Genomic DNA, 18,628 nt, shown 5'->3' on the forward strand with positions numbered 1-18,628 from the left:
TAAACATTGATTTTTCGAAAACCATACGGGGGGACTTTTTTGTAGAGAATTGAATTATCCACAGAAAAGTCTTATGAGTCGAGTTTGTACGACTAATACTTCCCGAGTTACGTAACTTGAAATAAGTAATGAAAACTGCTGTGGAATTATATAGGTAGTTTTTAGGAAATAGCTGGTCAAATATTGATTTCTCGAAATGTAAACAAGAGAGCTTTTTCGTAGAGAATTGAATTGTCTAGGAAAAAGTCTTATGAGTCAAGTTTGTATGATTAATACTTTTTGAATTGTGTAGCTTGATATAGAATTTGTAATTGAAATTGAAATAAAAATCATTTAGGTAATTTTTATTAAAACATAACTCGTTAAATATTGATTTTTTGAAAATTATACAGGAGGACTTTTTTGTAGAGAATTTAATTATCTACAGAAAAGCTCTATGAGTCAAGTTTGTATGATTAATACTTTTTGAATTATACAGCTTGACATAACATTTGTACTGAAACTGCTGTAGAATCGTATAGGCAATTTTTCAGAAATAACTCGTTAAATATTGGTGTCTCGAAAATTATACAAGGGACCTTTCTTGTAGAAAATTAAATTATCTACAAGAAATATTCTATACCAATTTTTCATAGAATCGATCCTTTAGCGGATATTAATTTTTAAAGAAATTAGTTGCTCTCAAGTAACTCAAGAAACTTCAATTTAAAAAATCGCTCTAATTCCCCTCCTAATAAGTACACACACGTTTGCATCAATTAATAAGTAAGGGTAAAACAAATATTATCTGGAAGACCTTTTACTCAACACTGTGCCTAACACAAGTGCCTAACAAGAGTCAAGAAATAATACATGAGATATAACAATGTCAAATCTAAAACTCAATAAATACAAGGAGCACACCTTGAAACCAAAATAATGCTACGACACACGAACCAAAATGTTAAAACCAAATATGTATAGAACAGGGCCAACAAGTACAATTTTCTCTAATAATGACGTCCTAGCTTCTAGTAACGATGCCCAAGAAAACGTCTTTAAAATGAAACGAAACGAATCTGGCTCAAGTTCTCTCCTTACATTCGTCATAAAATCATCAAGGTAATTCTCTGATCCACAAATAAACGTTGTCGACAACTTTGATCCTCAACAGTGAAGAAAATTCTTCTTAACGATAAGGGAACATATGATTACGTTCACTTAACGCAGACTTGCCATGTTGTTTCAACCAATTATCGCGTAACATGCAAGACATAACCAGTCCAACCGGGTTTATATGTATAAAATATCCTATCGATCGGTCTTAGGTCAGTGATAAGGTGTTTACTCTACCAGTTTCATACTGGTTCGAGTCGGTTGCAGGTCGTGGGTACGAAGATCTTTGCCCGAGCAAACACAGTTTCATGGGAAGATTGACGTCATCTTAAAAATAATATACAATCTTTATTACATTACATACAGGGACAATACAATGTACAATGGGACGGTCCTTATTTCAATGATCTCTGTATTCTACGTTGCCCCCTGAATATCTTGAAAATATATAAGAAAATATACCTGCAAAATTTCAGCTCTGAATTTTAAACATTAACACGTGCTCCAAATTTTCAAAAGTCGGTCACTTTTTTTTATAACTCAGGTAAAAATTGAAACGATTTGAAATTTGCTAGAGTTATTACTTGTAGTATGAGGAAGATTTCCTGAAAATTTCAAATTTTTATCTCAATTATTTCCTTATATATCAGTCCAGTAAATATGAAGCTACTTTCTCTACTTGAAATATTTTTATGATATTATTTTAAATGTCTTAAATGGGTACTTATTACGCTGACTGTATATTAATTTTTATAAATGTTCCACAAACAAAAATTCTTTTTCTGGTAATTGAAAAATTTAGTGTAGGAAATTCTTTCGACAAGAATTTATATTTAAAACATTTAAGATAGTATTGCTAAAATATTTTCAGTAGAGAAACTTTGTATTTACTGAAGTGATATATAAGGAAATAATTAAGATAGAAATTTGAAATTTTCAGGGCTTCTTCCTGTTATTATAAGTAACAACTCTAGCAAATGTCAAATTGTTTCGTCAACTTTGATTGAAGTTAAAGAAAAAGAAGTAACCGATTGAAAATATTCCTTGGATTTTCCATTTCAAACTTTCTAAGGTTTATGTGTTAAAGGTGTGAATTTTAAAATAAAATATCAGCTTATAGAAAATTCTTCATATTTACAGATTATTTATATGACGTATAGTTTCAGAGATAAAAATTGAAAACTTAGAAGACCTTTTTCCTGAAATACAATTTATGCAACAAACTATCAATTTTTCAATTTTTAATTTCGAAACGAAGCATCCTACGAATAAATTGTAAATATAAAAAAGTTTCGTCTCATCATCCCCTATAAGACGATATTTTTTTTAAATTGATTTAACGAATATAAACAGACCTAACCTCTTTCCTGAAATTTAATTTTTCCGACATATTTCTAACTTTTCTATTTTTATTTCTGAAACTAAGCGTCCTACGAATAAACTGTAATAATAAAAAAGTTTCGTCTCGTCATCCCCTATAATCTGATATTTTTTAAAAATTGATTTAACCAACATAAACACTTTTCCGAACCCATTTCTCCTTCGCAGTCGAAGGGATAATGTCAAAATTGAGAGCTGAAATTTTTCAGGAATATTTTCTAACATATTTACAAGGTATTTAAGGGGCGCGTAACACTTCAAAAATCATTGAAATACGTAGAATTAATTGGAAACGAACGATCATTCAATATCTCGGTACTTTGAATTCCGACGCGCCGTCCAACACGTTGGAAGGTTTCCTCTTGTTCATTATATTCTGTATCTTCTGCCATTCCCTGTCCAGCTCCGCCTTCTCGTTCTTCTCCTTGTTATACTTTCTCGTTCTCCTTCCATCAGCCATCTTCACTCCGTACTGGAACGCAGCCTTCGGCAGGGCCTCTTTATTGTTCATGTACTCGCTGTACTCTTCAGGTGTGTCAAAGTCCCACCTGCCTATGGGACCTTTCTTATTACCAAGATCCATCTTGGTGTAGTCTACCTCGTCGTCAGAATCGTCTATGGCGTCCTGCATCTCGTCCAACCCTGGATAACACTCTGCGTAGCCTTCTGGCTCCGCAGCCAGCTTGTTCAGCAACGCTCCTTTTTTAGGAGCGTTTGCGTCCAAAGTGGAAGGCACGACGCTCGGTAGCTGAGGAGCATTCACCTTGTCGTCGGTGTCCAGGCTGCTCTCTGATTTGTCGAAGTAGGAGCCCTTCTTCTTCTCTCTGGATTGAGCGAGGTCCTTTTTCCCAATCGTGGGGACGTAGTCGCCGATGTCACCGTAGATGCTCTCCTCCTGAGGCCTCGGCGCTATGTCCATGTCGTTCATGTCGTCGGGCCTGGACCGACCGTCCTTGTTCTTCTTCCCTTTCTTCCCGTGACGGTTACCTTGTCGTAGATATGACAGTATCTGGGCCAGCTTGTTTATCACTATGTCGTTCGTCGTCAGCGTTGGAGTGTTGTCCACAGTGGGCACGTCCGCTTTGCTCCTGATCAGAGTCGTCGGTATGTCCACGTCTGCATTCTCGTCGTCCAATTCTATCACGTAAGCCATCCGACCAGGCGTGAACAACTCGTTCCTCTCTATAGTCTTCGATTTCATGATCATCACCGTTTTGTACACGTTGCGTCCTATCTTGGTCTTGAACTGCATCTCGTCGTCCTTCTTCTCGGTCTCCTTCTTGTCCTTCACCTTGTCCTTGGGTTTTATCAACTTCTCCATCTCCTGCTCTTGCTCGTGCTCCTTTGCCTCGATCTCACTGCGTACCTGTAAATATCAACGTTAGTAAATGTTATCTTTTTCTCTGGATTAGGTCCTAATTTCTATACTAAAATATCCACCTTCTGAAGAAGAGCGTAATCCAACCCTTTCACCAAATGAGTGTGCTCCATGTCACCACCCAAGAATTTCGACTGCTGAATCATCTGCCTCCTCCGTTCAGCTGCGTCCATCCCTGACTTCAAATCCGGAGCCACAGCCCTGTACGCGCTGGCGCTGTTCATGGGATCCTCTGCCTGGTAATCCTGATTCGTCCCGTCCCTACGTTCTCTGGCCCTGTCTCTATACTTCTCCGCCAACTCCGCCATCTTATCTTCCTCCTGCTTCTTCAACTTAGCGTAGAAGCTCTTCTTCTTCCTTCTTAACTCCGCTCGACTGCTGCCTGTGACATTTGGCGTCTGAGCAGTCTTCGCGCTGGCATCTCTGGCAGTACCGGGTACGGATGCTGGCGTGGCAGATGGAACCGATGCCCGAGGGGTCATCAACAGCTTCCGGAAGTCATCGTTCGTCAATCGAACTGACATTCCCATGTCCTCCTCTGATGTCTCTGGCATGTTTCTGTAAATGGAACACTTTAGAGATTGAGGTTAGGTCTTTGGTCGGAATTATTGGATGTACTATAATAATATTATGCTAATATTATAGGACAGATAATATATATGAAAAGGAAAAACGACATGTGTCATTTGTTTGTTTATAACATCGATATTGTTGGATAAAAGTCACATCTGTCAAAACGCTATTTAAAAAATTTGAAAATTAAAATTAATTAAAATAAAAAATTTTTTAATTTCAAAATTGTGATTTTTATTTATTCATACTAACGCGATGTATTTGTTGACGAGAGAAACTTGGGTGTTTTACAAGTTTGCAACTGTTTACAACGGTGAAATAAACAATAAATTGAAGTTAGAATTGGTTAGAAACTTGCGATGCCAGATTCTGCTATTTCTACTCTCAGTCGCGCGATGCGCATGCGCGCTAGTTTTAGCGTCAGTGAAGTACCTAGTACGACCACAAAACTGGCGCCCTTAGTCGCCTCCAAAGAAAATTAGAATTATAAATGAAAATTGGAAATACTTCTTAGCGTGCAACAATATTAATACTGTAGATAAATTATAACATAGGGATAACGGTTTAAATAATTTTACAGACGAAACACATTTTTTATAATTATAAAAATTGTTCTTCTGGTTTTGACGCCACCGAGTTTCCTATAGTTACGGCACTGCGCGCTTAGCTTTCGCGTCGCGCATGCGCACTGGCTTTAGCGTCAGTGAAGTACCTAATACGACCACAAAACTGGCGCCCTTAGTCGCCCCCAAAGAAAATTAGAATTACAAATAAAAATTGGAAATACTCTTTAGCGTGCAATAATATTAATTGTGTGGATAAATTATAACATAGGGTTTGGAGTAATTTTACAGACGAAACGCATTTTTTATAACTAAAGAAAATAAATAATTTATAATTTAAAGGAAACTATAAATACCAAGATTCCTTCCGCTGTAAAACCTTACCAGTATTCATTGAACAAAACATATAATTTTGATTGTACATATAATTTGTATTGTATATACAACAAAAAGAAAACATAAAATGCATTATTTATTAATAAATTAAAGTGGCCCCGATAAATAGCATTAAAACTATTGCACTGATTGTTTAATCTAAAAACATAAACCTTGGTATATAATTATAATAATATATAACATAAAAGTAAAATTGAAAAGTAAAATTTTATGCATAACACTGCTTCATTTAATGGTATTAAAAATTATCCTTTTAAATTATTTCTTTTAATTCTTTTGAACATTATCTTCTTTCCTACATAAGTGGTCGGTGTTGTATCCAAATTTGTATTAGTGGCTTTTAAGTCTTCTCTGAGAATATTTAATTCGTAACGTGATATTCCTCTCCAAGCTTCTAATTCCGACAGATGTCGTAAGTTATCGCAATTCTGCATCAATAATTGTACTGTTTTCATTGATAAACTATGACTATCTAAAATTTTTAGCTTTTCTAACTTGCTCATTGGATTTTGCAGAAGTATACTTCTCATTGTACTATCTCCAAGTATAGCTGCATGATACAGTTGTATGAATTTAATATTTATGCAATGAGAAAGCAAAAATTCTAGGTGCATGATTGGAAATTCTGTTGTACATATGATTCTTTCTAAAAATTGGAACGGTCGAATTGCGAGGTTTAGTGAATGTACTCCATATTCAAATAGTTTGCAACTATCAAAAACTAGGTCCCTTATGTCTGGACAGTATTGACTTATCGATATAAGTGCATCGAAATCAATTCTTCTTACATACTGCAAGTGCAGACTTCTAATTGCACAACCTTTGATTTCCAATAGCGTCTTTATTCCATGGGTATAAAAATCACAATATGCGAGCTTTAATTCTTTTAAATAATCAAGAGTAGCTAGAATTGACAAATCATCAATATCTTCGCAATATTCTAAACAAAGTCTCGTAATATATGGACACAGATCAATTAAAAGATATAAATGTTCCATACTAATATTTCGAGTCTCTAATGTTCTTATATGAAAAGAACTTCTATCGTCGACATCTTCCTGATAAGTATGTTTTAAAACATCCCCAAATTTATTGCATCTACCGATATCTTCTATTTTTAAATGTTCTAAAAGGAGATTTGCATAACCAGGTACAGTCATAGAGGTCATATGTAGTTTAACGTGTCTTAAATGTTTACACGAAAGCAAAGGACCAACGCTGCTTTCTGTTACTAATTTAGAATTATAAACATCTAATTCTTGCAGCTTTTTACAATTTTTAGCTAAGGCTGATATGATATTATCTGTACAACGAAAGTGTAAAATAAAACATACTAAATTTGGCATTGCAGATACGCCTCTGGCAACCATTTCCTCGAAATCTGATAGTGTGAGTTTTATTGACGACAATGAATCTAAATTCAGACTCTCAAGCCCAACCATATCATACAACTTATTATAAAGTACATCTTGCATAATTGAAGGCCAAACACCAAATTCAAATGCTCTTAAATGCGCACCTACGGCAACTTCTATTAATGGAAGAGCGACTGCCCTTTCTAATATAAAGTGTTTGGCATACTTGTAATTGAAAATTGTAAATCTCTTATTTTTAAATAAATTGGCAACTGCAGTTAACACAGCAATGGATATTTTAGCAGATAAGTGTTGTGGTATACATAAGTTCAATAAATGTTTAATGAATTCTAGCATCGAATCTAACTTAGTATGCCCATGTTCTTGATTAGTCTGGAAAGTCGTCCAAATAAGTTCTGCCTCGGTAGTCACAAATTCTCCAATGGAGCATATTGCTAGATCCACTAGCGTAGATACTTGCTTCTTCTTTGGCATTTTGATCTTCTTTAGTATAAATGTTTAATGAATTCTAACATCAAATGTAACTTAGTAAACCAGCTGAACTTTGTTTCAGGGCCCCCCTTTTTTTTTTTTAAAACTGATCAAATCTTACAGTTTTTGTCCTGCAAAGTCCGAAAATGCAAGTTAAAAGTTTAGGAATCCAATAGTTTAAAAGATTCCTAGAGACGAGTACATAAAGATGTGTATATTTGGCTATTTGACGTACTTTGACAGGTTTGAACGATGCTATATTGACTGTTCAATCATTGTATTACTATCTTCATTTCTTTTAGGACGATTTTTATTTTGGAGGTTAGGTTCAAGCATCTAGAGATGAATAAAGATGAATATATATGTCTAGTAGAAATTCTTAAACCTGAACAATTTTATGATATTCTATGTATTTTTTGTTTTACATAATCCTGGAAAAAGTTAAGGAAAAGCTAAGGAAAAAGTTGTTTCAAATCACCCCTTTCAAGGACCTTTAATATTTTTGGTACACCCTATATACCGGTTCCTATATTCTTCTGTCCATGATTCTTCCACAAGTTCGATCGCGCCTGCATTCGAATCTTCATTTCTTTTAGGGCGATTTTTATTTTGGAGGTTAGGTTCAAGCATCTAAAGATGAACATACAAATACGTCTAGTAGAAATTCTCGACCTGAACAATTTTATGATATTTTATGTATTTTTTGTGTAATTTTTATATAAAGCTTGTAATTAATATAAGTTGGTCGTAGAGGTTAGGTTTGAGCATACGAATAAGTACGTAGAAATATAAATGCTTATATCTGAACAATGTTTATGATATTTTCTACAAAACAAATTCTTAAAAGACACTCGAGCATGTACGTCATCAGTTTGGTAGAAAATTTCATTTTTATTGTTACTTAAATATCTATACATGTTGCGTTGCCCTTAATTATTAAAATACTGTTAAAAATATCAATTTGTCGCGAAGAAGACGAGTAATTCAAAGGGAAGAAAGATATTGCTATCAAACAACAAAGGAATCTGACTCGTATGCATAGTTTGCTCGTGTTACTTCAGTGCGTACATTGAACTCGTAAAATTTATTTCTGCATTCCCAATGTCTATCGGAAGAACAGAAGTACTGTGGCTATATTAACGCTAAATGTACCAAGCGGAATCAAATGACCTCTTACGAAGTCCTTATCATAGATTTACAACTAATACTTCTGGGCAAAACCCTAGGCTTCGAACAAATCTGAAGTTTGTCGATTTGTTTGTCTCGTTTCCTTCTTTGGAAAATGTTCAAAATAAGAACCCAAACAAACTTCAGATTTATTCGAAGCCTAGGGTTTTGCCCATCTCTGATCCTGGGAATGAGTTCTCTATACCTAAACCAAATAGAAGTACAGTCCTATATTAAGAGTCGGAGCATAAGGAGTCCCTTTTAACAGTAAACTTTCTTGAATAAGTTAAGAATTTCTTTCTAGAAATCATCGTGTATCTCTCACAAGGAGTCAAAGGACCTCTCATGACGAGAATAAGTATCTGGTACATTTAGTGCTAAATCATGATCCAAAGTCATCGAAAAGCAAACTCAACACGACTGTGTAGCACGTAACAAAAGCCTGAAAAATACCAGTATTAATTTCAGTTCTGCTCCCACTTCTCCAATCACGTTTCATTTGACTTTAAACAATCCCTGCAACCCAATGAAAATTACTAACGAAAATAATATTTGTCTCAAGTTGCCAGTGTTAAATGTTTCGGAAATATTTCATTTCTTCTGCCAACTTCCTCGTCTCGCTTCTTTATTTGATATTGCATTCGATAATTACTGATATAAATACGTATAAAATTGTATAAATACATTAGACATGGCATTTACATGTGAAGCTACTCGATATTGTCGGTAAGCGTTACAATAATCGTATGAGAATCGCTACCTAAACGAACTTTCCAATAAATAAGTCAATCGTAAGTTGCACAAGGCACGCAATCTTGAATGCGTTGCTAGGAAGTTAAGAGATCATCGAGTACATCTTAAGAGAAAGAAAAAAAGGCTTTATCTCAACATGGAGAATCCTTTCCTTGTGAAACGGAAGGGGCTGCAATGGATATACCGTGTATTGATCCCCGAAGAGTGCGACGAGACTTTCTTATTCTCTTTATCCCACGCGTGTCTGGGTGATTCTATGCCGAAAGGGCTATAAAGTTTGGTAGGTGTTCGTCCTAGGAGCTGGCGGGAACGTGTTTGAGGTGTCTGCATTGTGCACATGTTGTTCGGTGAGTGCTGCTCCTCCAGTCTCTGGCGCCTGCGCGTAGAGTTTCTAAATTTCTAAAAGAGATAAAAGTGTTAACAGAAAGTTGCAAGCGATGTATGATTACTTCTTGGAGAAGTCATTACGCCTGACCTGCGAGATGGTCCCAAATGTTGTGCGTACCGATGATATAGTCTTTGATAGTTTCTCAGCTCCGCTTCGCAGAGCACGTCTAGAATCTGCTGACATGTTCACAAGAGATATATTGTTCCAGCTTCTGTCGCTGTGCTTGTCCTTGCATGGTTTCTCTTTGAACGTGTCGCTGGACTTCTCCTTCTCGAAACGGTCTTGGAGGCGTCGTCTCAAATTTTTCGAATCTTTAGTTATCTCTGGTGAATTTTTGACACTTAAAACGTCACGGTGGAACGTGAACGAGACGCTACGCGAATCTGGTCGCATGTTTATGGATGCTTTTTCGTCTTTTTTTATTATTTAGTGGGGATGTTAGTTAGTTAGTATCAATTTTGAGTTTTGATTCCTTTGGCACTGATTAAAGTAAGATTTGTGTGGATAACGAGAAATCCAGAGAAATTTTCATCCCTCGAAATCGGAGCGTCGTTGCTAACGGCCAGCGTCCAGAAAACAAGAATGGCTGCTCCGATCAATTTAGTATAGTTTGGTACAGTTTTTTTGTGTACAGAGTGTGCTAAAAATGTTGTAACACCTTGAAAGAGGTGGTTCGGGAGGTGATTTGAAACAACTTTTTCCTTAGTGAAAATGTTGTACGAGGCTTTGTTAAGGAGATATTAACGGAAAACATTGACCAATCAGAACACGAGAATATTAGCGGAGCGCCTGTGATTGGCGCACGCGCTAGGCGTCCGCGCTCATAGGCTACCGCGGGCGCTCCACCGGCATTCTAGCGCTCTGATTGGTTGACGTTTTCCCTTAATATCTTCTCAACGAAGCGTCGAACAACATTTTCGCTAAGGAAAAAGTTGTTTCAAATCACCTCCCGAATCACCCCTTACATTGACCTCCACCATTTTTGGGACACCCTGTATTTATTGTATTAATAGATTGTATCTATATTTGTACATTTATATTTGTATTTCTCTATACTATATATTATTTAAGTTTCTACTAATATATATTGTATAAATATTAATGCTCTTAAATTTGTATTCTCGATGATCGTTAAATATTCTAGAAAATTAATATATTATATTTGTATTTGTATTATTAATATAAATATATATACTGAGCACTGAATAAACACAGGTATAGGAATACAGGCAGGGCCGGCGTTAGGGAGGGGCGCGCCCCCGCCCATACCGATATTTTCCCATTGTCTCTTCTATACCATGTAAACAAAATAATTTCTTTCCTTTGAACGTATTCTTATCATGTTTCAAAAGCGAAACTGCAAAATCTGTAACTATCGCCTCCAGCGGAACTTTATAACAAAAATTGTTATTGCGAGTTTAGTATAGTAGAATTCTTACTTACATTTTATTATAAAAAATCGTTACAAAAGTTGGGAGTTAACAGGGAGTCAATCTCTGTTGCTCTCCGGATTACTCATCAGGTACAAAAAATAAATATTATATAATAAGGTTCAAAATAACATTTTCATCTGTATTCTTGACGTAGGTTATTTAAGGTCTCTTATATCTGTCATACAAGTCGCTTCTGTCTAACAATTTGTTAAGTTCATCCTCTGTAAAAACTGCATCAGGGATTATTGCATTATTCAAATTAAATATGTTTCTTTTATATTAAAATGTCACAAAAAGCTGTTTCATGATTTACCTTGATTTTCAGCTGCGACTACTTGGCACTCTTTCGACTCTAAAAGCTCCTTCAATCTTGTCAATGATTCCTTATCGTATTTGGGGGTTGTATCGATCTTAGAAATTACTGCTTTTTCTAGAAAACGTTTCTTTTCTCCGCGATTGATAATTGATTCATCGATGGTCCCTTTAACGCATAACTTATATATAACCACGGGTCGATTCTGTCCTATTCTGTGACAACGGGCCATGGCTTGTATATCCATTTGCGGATTCTATAAACGGATCCAGTAATTTTTAACTAGTAATTATTACAAAATATACATGTGAAAAGTAACATACCCAGTCACAATCATACATAATAACAGTGTCCGCCGAAGCAAGGTTCAATCCGACACCACCTGCTCTCGTAGATATAAGGAACAAGAATAAATCAGGGTTCTTAGAGAAATTCTTAATATTCTCCTTTCTCACTTCGAGTGGAGTGGTACCATCCAATCTGACGTAATTATAATCACGCATCGAAAGGTAGTCCTCTATCAAGTTCAATAACGTTGTCATAGTGGAGAACAACAAAACTTTATGGCCCTGCTCTTTAAGCTTCGCGAGCATCGCGTCTAATACTGAAAGCTTCCCAGACGACTTGATCAAATCGTTGTCTATTTTTGGTAAACCACTTGCATCCAATGGACAATGGACCAGATACGGGTGATTCACAATTTTTCTGTACAATGCCACTGAAACAAAAGAACGTGGATGTAGCAATGAAATATTGTAATAATTAAGGGGTCATTTTACTTTATTCGCCAAGGAAAACATGCTTCTTCGCTAATTTGTTTCGAAGTGATATTACAAAATGATTTATTTTAAGCTTTTTGAGGTATATTTATGCTTTTGTAATTATATTAGAATCTTTTCAAGAAGAAATATGAATATTATATTGAACTATCTTTAATTAAACAATAATCTATTTTAAAAACACTGCGTAGTAGGTAGTAAATATTGTAACGTGAACTTTACTTTCAATCTTTCTTATATTCTTGCATATTGTTTGCATATTGTAGGTTATTGCACATTCAAATTTCCTATAAATGCATAAAGATCCACAGGCTAGTGATAATTAATTTATACCATGATTATGAAATACAATACAATTGAAATTCTAATGTTCACGTAGCTCCACTTAATTTGTATTTCGCTCTGCAATCTTATCTGTTAAATTGAACCGTGTTTAACTATACTTCCTTGGCATAAAGCATGGGTGGTAAGATAACAAGCTTTTCAATTATCGAATTACCATTCAGCAGGTAAAACTTGATATTCAATCTACCAATAAAAGATGATCGATTAGGTATGCAAGTGACCTATCGAGCAACCACAGGAACCTGTACTGCAGCCATAATTACAAACTAATCATAGCCACGGGTCTTAATTAATTTAATTTACGATAAACTAATGCTCATCTCAGAACCCAAACAGCCCAACCATCCTAAACTTCTTCCACGGGGCACAAGGTTACAAGATTCCAAAGATGAACATAACGGAACAGTTTTATCCTCTATTTAATAAGCAAATGTAACCGAATTCATAGAAAAAAGGTAATTTAGTTAATTTAATGCTTAGAAGAGTTGCAATAATTATAAAATTCAAAGATTACAAGATTCCAAAGATGAACATAATGGAACAGTTTTATTCGCTATTTAATAATCAAGTGTCCAGGAACTTATAGGACAACCTAGTATATGATATTAGATGATCTTGAAATATGAAACACATAAAATCAATTTCTTAATCTGCATAAGTTTTTATCTGGTATATAATAGGATATTTCCAAACAAACAAGAAATGACAAAATGACAATCCTTTTGAAGAATCAATTTTCAAGTATCAATTTCCAGCAAAAATATTGTTGATTATTTGTTAATAACATAGAAACTAACGAATAGATCACAAATATCCTAGTATATACTAGATAAAATCTTATGCAGATTAAGAAATTGATTTTATGTGTTTCAGATTTCAGTATCGTCCAATATCACACACGCAGTGTTTTTAAAATAAATTATTGTTTAATTAAAGATAGTTCAACGTAATATTTATATTTCTTCTTGAAACAATTCTAATATAATTATAAAAGCATAATAAATATAGCATAATAATATTTGTAGTACCATATCAAAGAAAATTACCAAGCAGTTTTTCTTAAGTCGAATAAATTCAAATGACCCCATAATACTTTCTATAAGAAAAAGAGTAACTTACTTCTATTACCAGATTTAATATTAAGTAAATAATCTCTATTGCGATCCGTGACGTCAGTGTATTGCTTCCAAGCAGTCAAATGTGACTTATCGATGGGCTTTCTTTGGTTCCAAAGTTCATTATCAGTACTTTCATCACTCTCCTGAGTGAAATCAGAATATCCTAAGCTAACTGCACTCCTCATGGTACATCTCCTTTTAGGTCGTTCACCATCCTCCGTGTATATAATTGGCGATTTCTCTATTAAACTCAATTTTTCTATATCACGATTCAATACCGCCTTATATAAATCGTGTTGCAGTTCTGTGAGCGGAGCATATACGATCAATTCCTTCTTCGGTGGAACATCTAAACAAACGTCTGACTTCTCGCGCCTCAACATAAAGGGTTGTAATATCTCACGCAACGTCGACAGCACGTGCTTCTCTTCTTCTTGCTTCAAAAACTTTTTCGTTCCTTCGTCGTACTCGAGCTCTTTCACGTCGAACCAGGATTTGAATACAGCTAAATCGTCGAATATTTCAGGCAATAGAAAATTCAACAGCGACCACAGTTCCGCTAGATTGTTCTGCAGCGGCGTGCCGGTCAGCAAAAGTCGATTCATCGATTTACATTGCTTCAAAACCCTGTTTCACGGTAATATATTATTAAGAAAAATTGTAAATATCGGTCTAAAATATTTCACACTTTTCATTTTAATCAAGTTTTAACTTTACTTTAATTTTAGACAAGTACGTACGTGACAAGTAGACATTCGTGATTCTTTATTCTGTGACCTTCGTCGATTATTATATACCTCCACTGTAAAGATCTCAAGAAATATTTTTCAAGTAGTGGCACTTCGAAACTGGTGATCACAATTGGCATTGTACTATAAGTTTCTGTGATCTTGTACTTTTGTTTAATTTTCTTGATCGTAGAGTATCTTTCGTTTACTGTGCCATGGAGTAGAAAGACAGGTAACTTTGGAGCGAACCTTTCGAATTCAATCATCCAATTTGGTATAGTTGAAAGAGGTGCGATTATTAAGTAAGGTCCATCTTGCTGTTTTTCGAGGAGGTGACATATCAAAGCTATCACTTGTACTGTTTTTCCCAGGCCCATCTCGTCAGCTAAAATACCATTTATACCATTCAAATACAGCACCTGCATCCATTGCAATCCTTGTCTTTGATACTCTCTTAAATCCCCATTGAAAAACTTTGGCGTCCCTGTAGCAGTATCGTAAGCTTTATCATTCTGTGAATCTATAAGTAATTCAGACTCGATGCTTTCATCGTTAGAATTAAATCTACTTCTCTTCGAGACTATTTTCCTTTGCACCTAGAATATGTTAACCGTTAGAAAGAGAAACATTGTATAGGTTATATGAAAATTACGATGTGAGTATTCTTACATTTACTGATATACGATTCTGTTTATTATAGCTTCTCCTTTTATCTTTTGCCTCAGGTGAAACACCATCGGCAGCAGCAGCCTGTTTGTTATTAACATTTCTATCGTTTTCTTTGGAAGTATCATTAATTTTATTAATGATATACGAGGAGTAAAATTTACTTCTGTTCAATAAATGCATTAATCGTTTATACTGTTGTTCTTGTAATTCTCTATGGTACTCTTCATCTTTTAATTGTTTACTTTCCGAATCGATTTGTCTTTTCCTTTTCTTCGCTTCCTGGACATTTTCTTTCAATGGTTCGTTACTGATTATCACATCATCAGCGAGGCTTTTTGGATTACCTTTCCCTAGCCGAAGGAAATAAAAAAATTCAGAAATATTCGTAGGATTACTGATTTAATGTGGATCGTACTAGGAATATAATTAACGTATTATAGTTAACATAGTACACAAATTGTTGTGTTAATGTTCTTCCCAATTAAATTATTAAAAAGGGAGAATAGGAGGGCTAGAGAAGGATGTCAACATTGATAAACCAAGAAAAATAAAGTAGAATATTTGAAGGATGAATTATTGGTCGATGTTCAAACAATGAAAATATTTTCATATTCATTTCCGTTATCGATTCAAGCCAAAGGTTAATTCTCCTATGTTTTCATAGAATGATGTAAATAACTCTGGTCTACTTAGTACTAAATCAAATATTTTTTAATTAAATAAGATATTCACCTGTGATTAAACTGGTGCCATTAGACAAATTCGTCGTGACATCTATATTTTCCTTATCCATTTTCTACAAATAACTTAAATATAAAGAAAAGAAATAAAATTAGTAACACGAAGGTACGGTATGAAAGACTAACCTTCACTGACAAGGGCAAAGCCGGTATCCACGTGTACTCCCTTCCACTTTTCTCTACGTGCTCTTGAAAAGGTTGTGCGCAGGCGCGGTATACGAATGCGCATGCGCAGTGCCTGAAACGCCAGTGAAGTATCTATACATTCGCGAAAATGGGGTCCTTAGACGCCCCACATGTAAAATAAAATTATGAAATTAAGAAGGAGAAGATGGACGCTTTGTGCAGAACATGCTATTGAAAACTAATTATTACTATATACTTATTAACTAATATACTAATTAATACACTACGAGATTAAAATAATTATCTTCCGGTAGACATTTTCATTTTGAAGAATCTGCTTGATATTTTCCATAATGTTTATAATATTTTTTATTTCGGATAATTCTTTTGAATTACCAAAGGCATCTCTCCAGATGGCAGCACAGTAAAAATCTAAAATGGAGCCAACGAAGAATGTTGTTTGTATTGTTACAATACTATCCTAACATCATTTTAATAATTATTTGTTATTTATTACTCCATGGAAATTAAAAATTAAATGGTTATAATTGGACCTGTTTGCACCTGTTGCACCATTCAACTGGCTCACTGAAGAGGATACAAGGATGATCTTCATTAACCTGTAACATTAAAAAAGTATTAATTTTCCACCAAAATCAGTAAAGAACAATCTACTTACAACTATTAAATTTACAACTATTTTAGATATACAATGGCTCTGTAGATGCATAACCAAGGTGTACAATTTATGTTTATATACACCTGGACACCTCAAAACAAACACATAACCTCAAAATGAGTTACAATAAGAAGGTATCATACTTCTATAACCCAGACGTTGGGAATTTTCACTACGGCCCAGGCCACCCGATGAAGCCTCACAGGCTCGCCGTCATCCACAGTCTGGTACTCAACTACGGTCTGCACAAGAAGATGCAGATCTACCGTCCGTACCGTGCCAGTACCCACGACATGTGTCGGTTCCATTCCGATGAGTACGTGGAGTTCTTGCAAAGAGTAACCCCACAGAACCTGCAAGGCTATACCAAGTACCTAACTCACTTTAACGTAGGGGACGATTGTCCCGTCTTCGAAGGGCTCTTTGATTTCTGCTCCATGTACACCGGAGCCTCGCTAGAAGGAGCCACGAAGCTAAATAACAATTGCTGTGACATTGCTATCAATTGGAGCGGAGGGCTGCATCACGCGAAGAAGTTCGAAGCATCTGGTTTCTGTTACATCAACGATATCGTCATAGCTATTTTGGAGCTGTTGAAATACCACGCCAGAGTTCTTTACATAGACATAGACGTTCACCATGGAGATGGAGTTCAGGAAGCGTTTTACTTAACGGACAGAGTGATGACAGTATCTTTTCACAAGTACGGAAACTTCTTCTTCCCTGGAACAGGAGATATGTACGAGATAGGAGCGGAGAGTGGGAGATACTACTCTGTTAATGTACCGTTGAAAGAGGGTATCGACGATGGCTCTTACATTCAAGTGTTTAAACCTGTTATATCGCATGTGATGGAATTCTTTCAACCAACAGCGATAGTCTTACAATGTGGAGCCGATTCGCTGGCCAATGATCGTCTTGGGTGCTTCAGTTTGAGTACAAAGGGACATGGAGAGTGCGTCAAGTTTGTGAGAGACCTAAATGTACCTCTGCTCACCGTAGGAGGTGGTGGATACACCCTGCGCAATGTTGCCCGTTGCTGGACCTATGAGACTTCTCTGCTTGTCGATGAACAAATCAGCAACGAACTGCCTTACACAGAGTACCTGGAATACTTTGCACCAGACTTTACGTTACACCCTGACGTTGTGACTAGACAGGACAATGCGAATAGTAAACAGTATCTGGAAGCTATCACGCGACACGTGTACGATAATTTAAAGATGATACAGCATTCTCCAAGCGTTCAAATGCAGGACGTTCCGTGCGACGCGTTGCCACCCGAGGAAGAGAGGCAACCAGAGCCCGATCCTGACTCCAGACAAAACGTTCAAGACACGGATAAGATAGTCGAACCTGCCAACGAGTATTATTCGGGAGAGAAAGATCAGGATAAGATGGACGTAAGCGAGTCGTGATGAAAGAATGCGGTGACTTAAAATAGGACGTGAACGAGCTATCGAAACATTCAGAATTCATTTTTACTGCGAATTAAATCATTGTAAATATTATAACTGTAAATACTTTTAAGGCTATTAAAACTGTTTCTTACTTGACGATTACAAATTCTATGTACTCACCAAGATGGATATGGTGCCATGCCAAATCAATGTTTTGAAAATTTGTTATATTATTCTATTCTGTAAGAAACTTTTTTGTGAATTTTCTCAAACTTTTGTTTTCAAGTAGGTTTCAAGATATCGATTTTGTTCAATATTTCATTATTTTAGGTTCTTTCCTACATTTTCAAAGAGATTTATTAAAAATTTTCACTTGCGTTTTTCATATAGAAAATTTGTCTCTAAAGTGAGAATCCAAATTATAAAAAATGGAAATATGACTTTATTAAAGAATACACAAGACTTAGCCACTTCAGAGCATGTAGCTTCCTTAATAATGAACATTGCAAATTGAAACTTTTTTTTCTTGTAGATCTCATGGAACCCAACAGAAAATATTTAGAAAGTTTTTTTCTAAAATGAAAACACAATTCTTTAAAAATAGGAGTATTGATTTTTTCAAGAATTCAGTAGAGGGTTAGGTAACCTAATTTTTAAAAATTCATAACTCTTTTAATAATGAACATTTTAGATTCAAACGTTGTTTCCTTATAGATCTCATGGAAGTCTACAGAAAATATATAGAAAGTTTGTCTCTA

At 35.3% G+C, this 18,628-nt stretch overlaps 5 protein-coding genes across 9 annotated transcripts; 1 reads left to right on the forward strand and 4 right to left on the reverse strand.

The window, feature by feature from the left end:
- Positions 1 to 1,423: 1,423 nt before the first annotated feature.
- Positions 1,424 to 4,819, reverse strand: LOC128881756 (protein Red). 2 transcript variants are annotated; one of them, XM_054133050.1, is made up of 3 exons: positions 4,679 to 4,819; positions 3,916 to 4,411; positions 1,424 to 3,841 (listed from the first exon to the last, which is right to left on the reverse strand). In XM_054133050.1, the coding sequence occupies exons 2-3, from the start codon at positions 4,405 to 4,407 to the stop codon at positions 2,780 to 2,782; spliced, it is 1,554 nt and encodes a 517-aa protein (XP_053989025.1). In that variant the 5' UTR covers positions 4,408 to 4,411; positions 4,679 to 4,819; the 3' UTR covers positions 1,424 to 2,779. The 2 variants fall into 2 exon arrangements, with proteins under 2 accessions (XP_053989025.1, XP_053989024.1); XM_054133049.1 differs by having other exon boundaries at positions 3,916 to 4,425; positions 4,679 to 4,809.
- A 324-nt stretch (positions 4,820 to 5,143) lies between these two features.
- LOC128881887 (uncharacterized) lies at positions 5,144 to 7,801 on the reverse strand. 3 transcript variants are annotated; one of them, XM_054133283.1, is made up of 3 exons: positions 7,724 to 7,801; positions 7,468 to 7,568; positions 5,144 to 7,363 (listed from the first exon to the last, which is right to left on the reverse strand). In XM_054133283.1, exon 3 carries the CDS (start codon positions 7,233 to 7,235, stop codon positions 5,631 to 5,633), a length of 1,605 nt encoding a protein of 534 aa, XP_053989258.1. In that variant the 5' UTR covers positions 7,236 to 7,363; positions 7,468 to 7,568; positions 7,724 to 7,801; the 3' UTR covers positions 5,144 to 5,630. The 3 variants fall into 3 exon arrangements, with proteins under 3 accessions (XP_053989258.1, XP_053989257.1, XP_053989256.1); XM_054133282.1 differs by having other exon boundaries at positions 7,711 to 7,761; XM_054133281.1 differs by having other exon boundaries at positions 7,658 to 7,737.
- A 293-nt stretch (positions 7,802 to 8,094) lies between these two features.
- Positions 8,095 to 10,261, reverse strand: LOC128881888 (uncharacterized). Its single transcript, XM_054133284.1, has 2 exons — positions 9,628 to 10,261; positions 8,095 to 9,551 (listed from the first exon to the last, which is right to left on the reverse strand). Exons 1-2 carry the CDS (start codon positions 9,931 to 9,933, stop codon positions 9,279 to 9,281), a joined length of 579 nt encoding a protein of 192 aa, XP_053989259.1. The 5' UTR covers positions 9,934 to 10,261; the 3' UTR covers positions 8,095 to 9,278.
- A 701-nt stretch (positions 10,262 to 10,962) lies between these two features.
- Positions 10,963 to 15,923, reverse strand: LOC128882026 (lymphocyte-specific helicase-like). The gene is made up of 8 exons (XM_054133583.1): positions 15,792 to 15,923; positions 15,658 to 15,721; positions 14,926 to 15,275; positions 14,269 to 14,852; positions 13,530 to 14,155; positions 11,610 to 12,004; positions 11,287 to 11,542; positions 10,963 to 11,203 (listed from the first exon to the last, which is right to left on the reverse strand). Exons 2-8 carry the CDS (start codon positions 15,716 to 15,718, stop codon positions 11,133 to 11,135), a joined length of 2,343 nt encoding a protein of 780 aa, XP_053989558.1. The 5' UTR covers positions 15,719 to 15,721; positions 15,792 to 15,923; the 3' UTR covers positions 10,963 to 11,132.
- A 270-nt stretch (positions 15,924 to 16,193) lies between these two features.
- Positions 16,194 to 18,026, forward strand: LOC128882027 (histone deacetylase 3). 2 transcript variants are annotated; one of them, XM_054133584.1, is made up of 2 exons: positions 16,194 to 16,427; positions 16,497 to 18,026. In XM_054133584.1, exon 2 carries the CDS (start codon positions 16,587 to 16,589, stop codon positions 17,886 to 17,888), a length of 1,302 nt encoding a protein of 433 aa, XP_053989559.1. In that variant the 5' UTR covers positions 16,194 to 16,427; positions 16,497 to 16,586; the 3' UTR covers positions 17,889 to 18,026. The 2 variants fall into 2 exon arrangements, with proteins under 2 accessions (XP_053989559.1, XP_053989560.1); XM_054133585.1 differs by having other exon boundaries at positions 16,194 to 16,413.
- Positions 18,027 to 18,628: the final 602 nt, after the last annotated feature.

This window comes from Hylaeus volcanicus, chromosome 9 (assembly GCF_026283585.1).
Source record: "Hylaeus volcanicus isolate JK05 chromosome 9, UHH_iyHylVolc1.0_haploid, whole genome shotgun sequence".
In the NCBI taxonomy this organism is placed as follows: domain Eukaryota; kingdom Metazoa; phylum Arthropoda; class Insecta; order Hymenoptera; family Colletidae; genus Hylaeus; species Hylaeus volcanicus.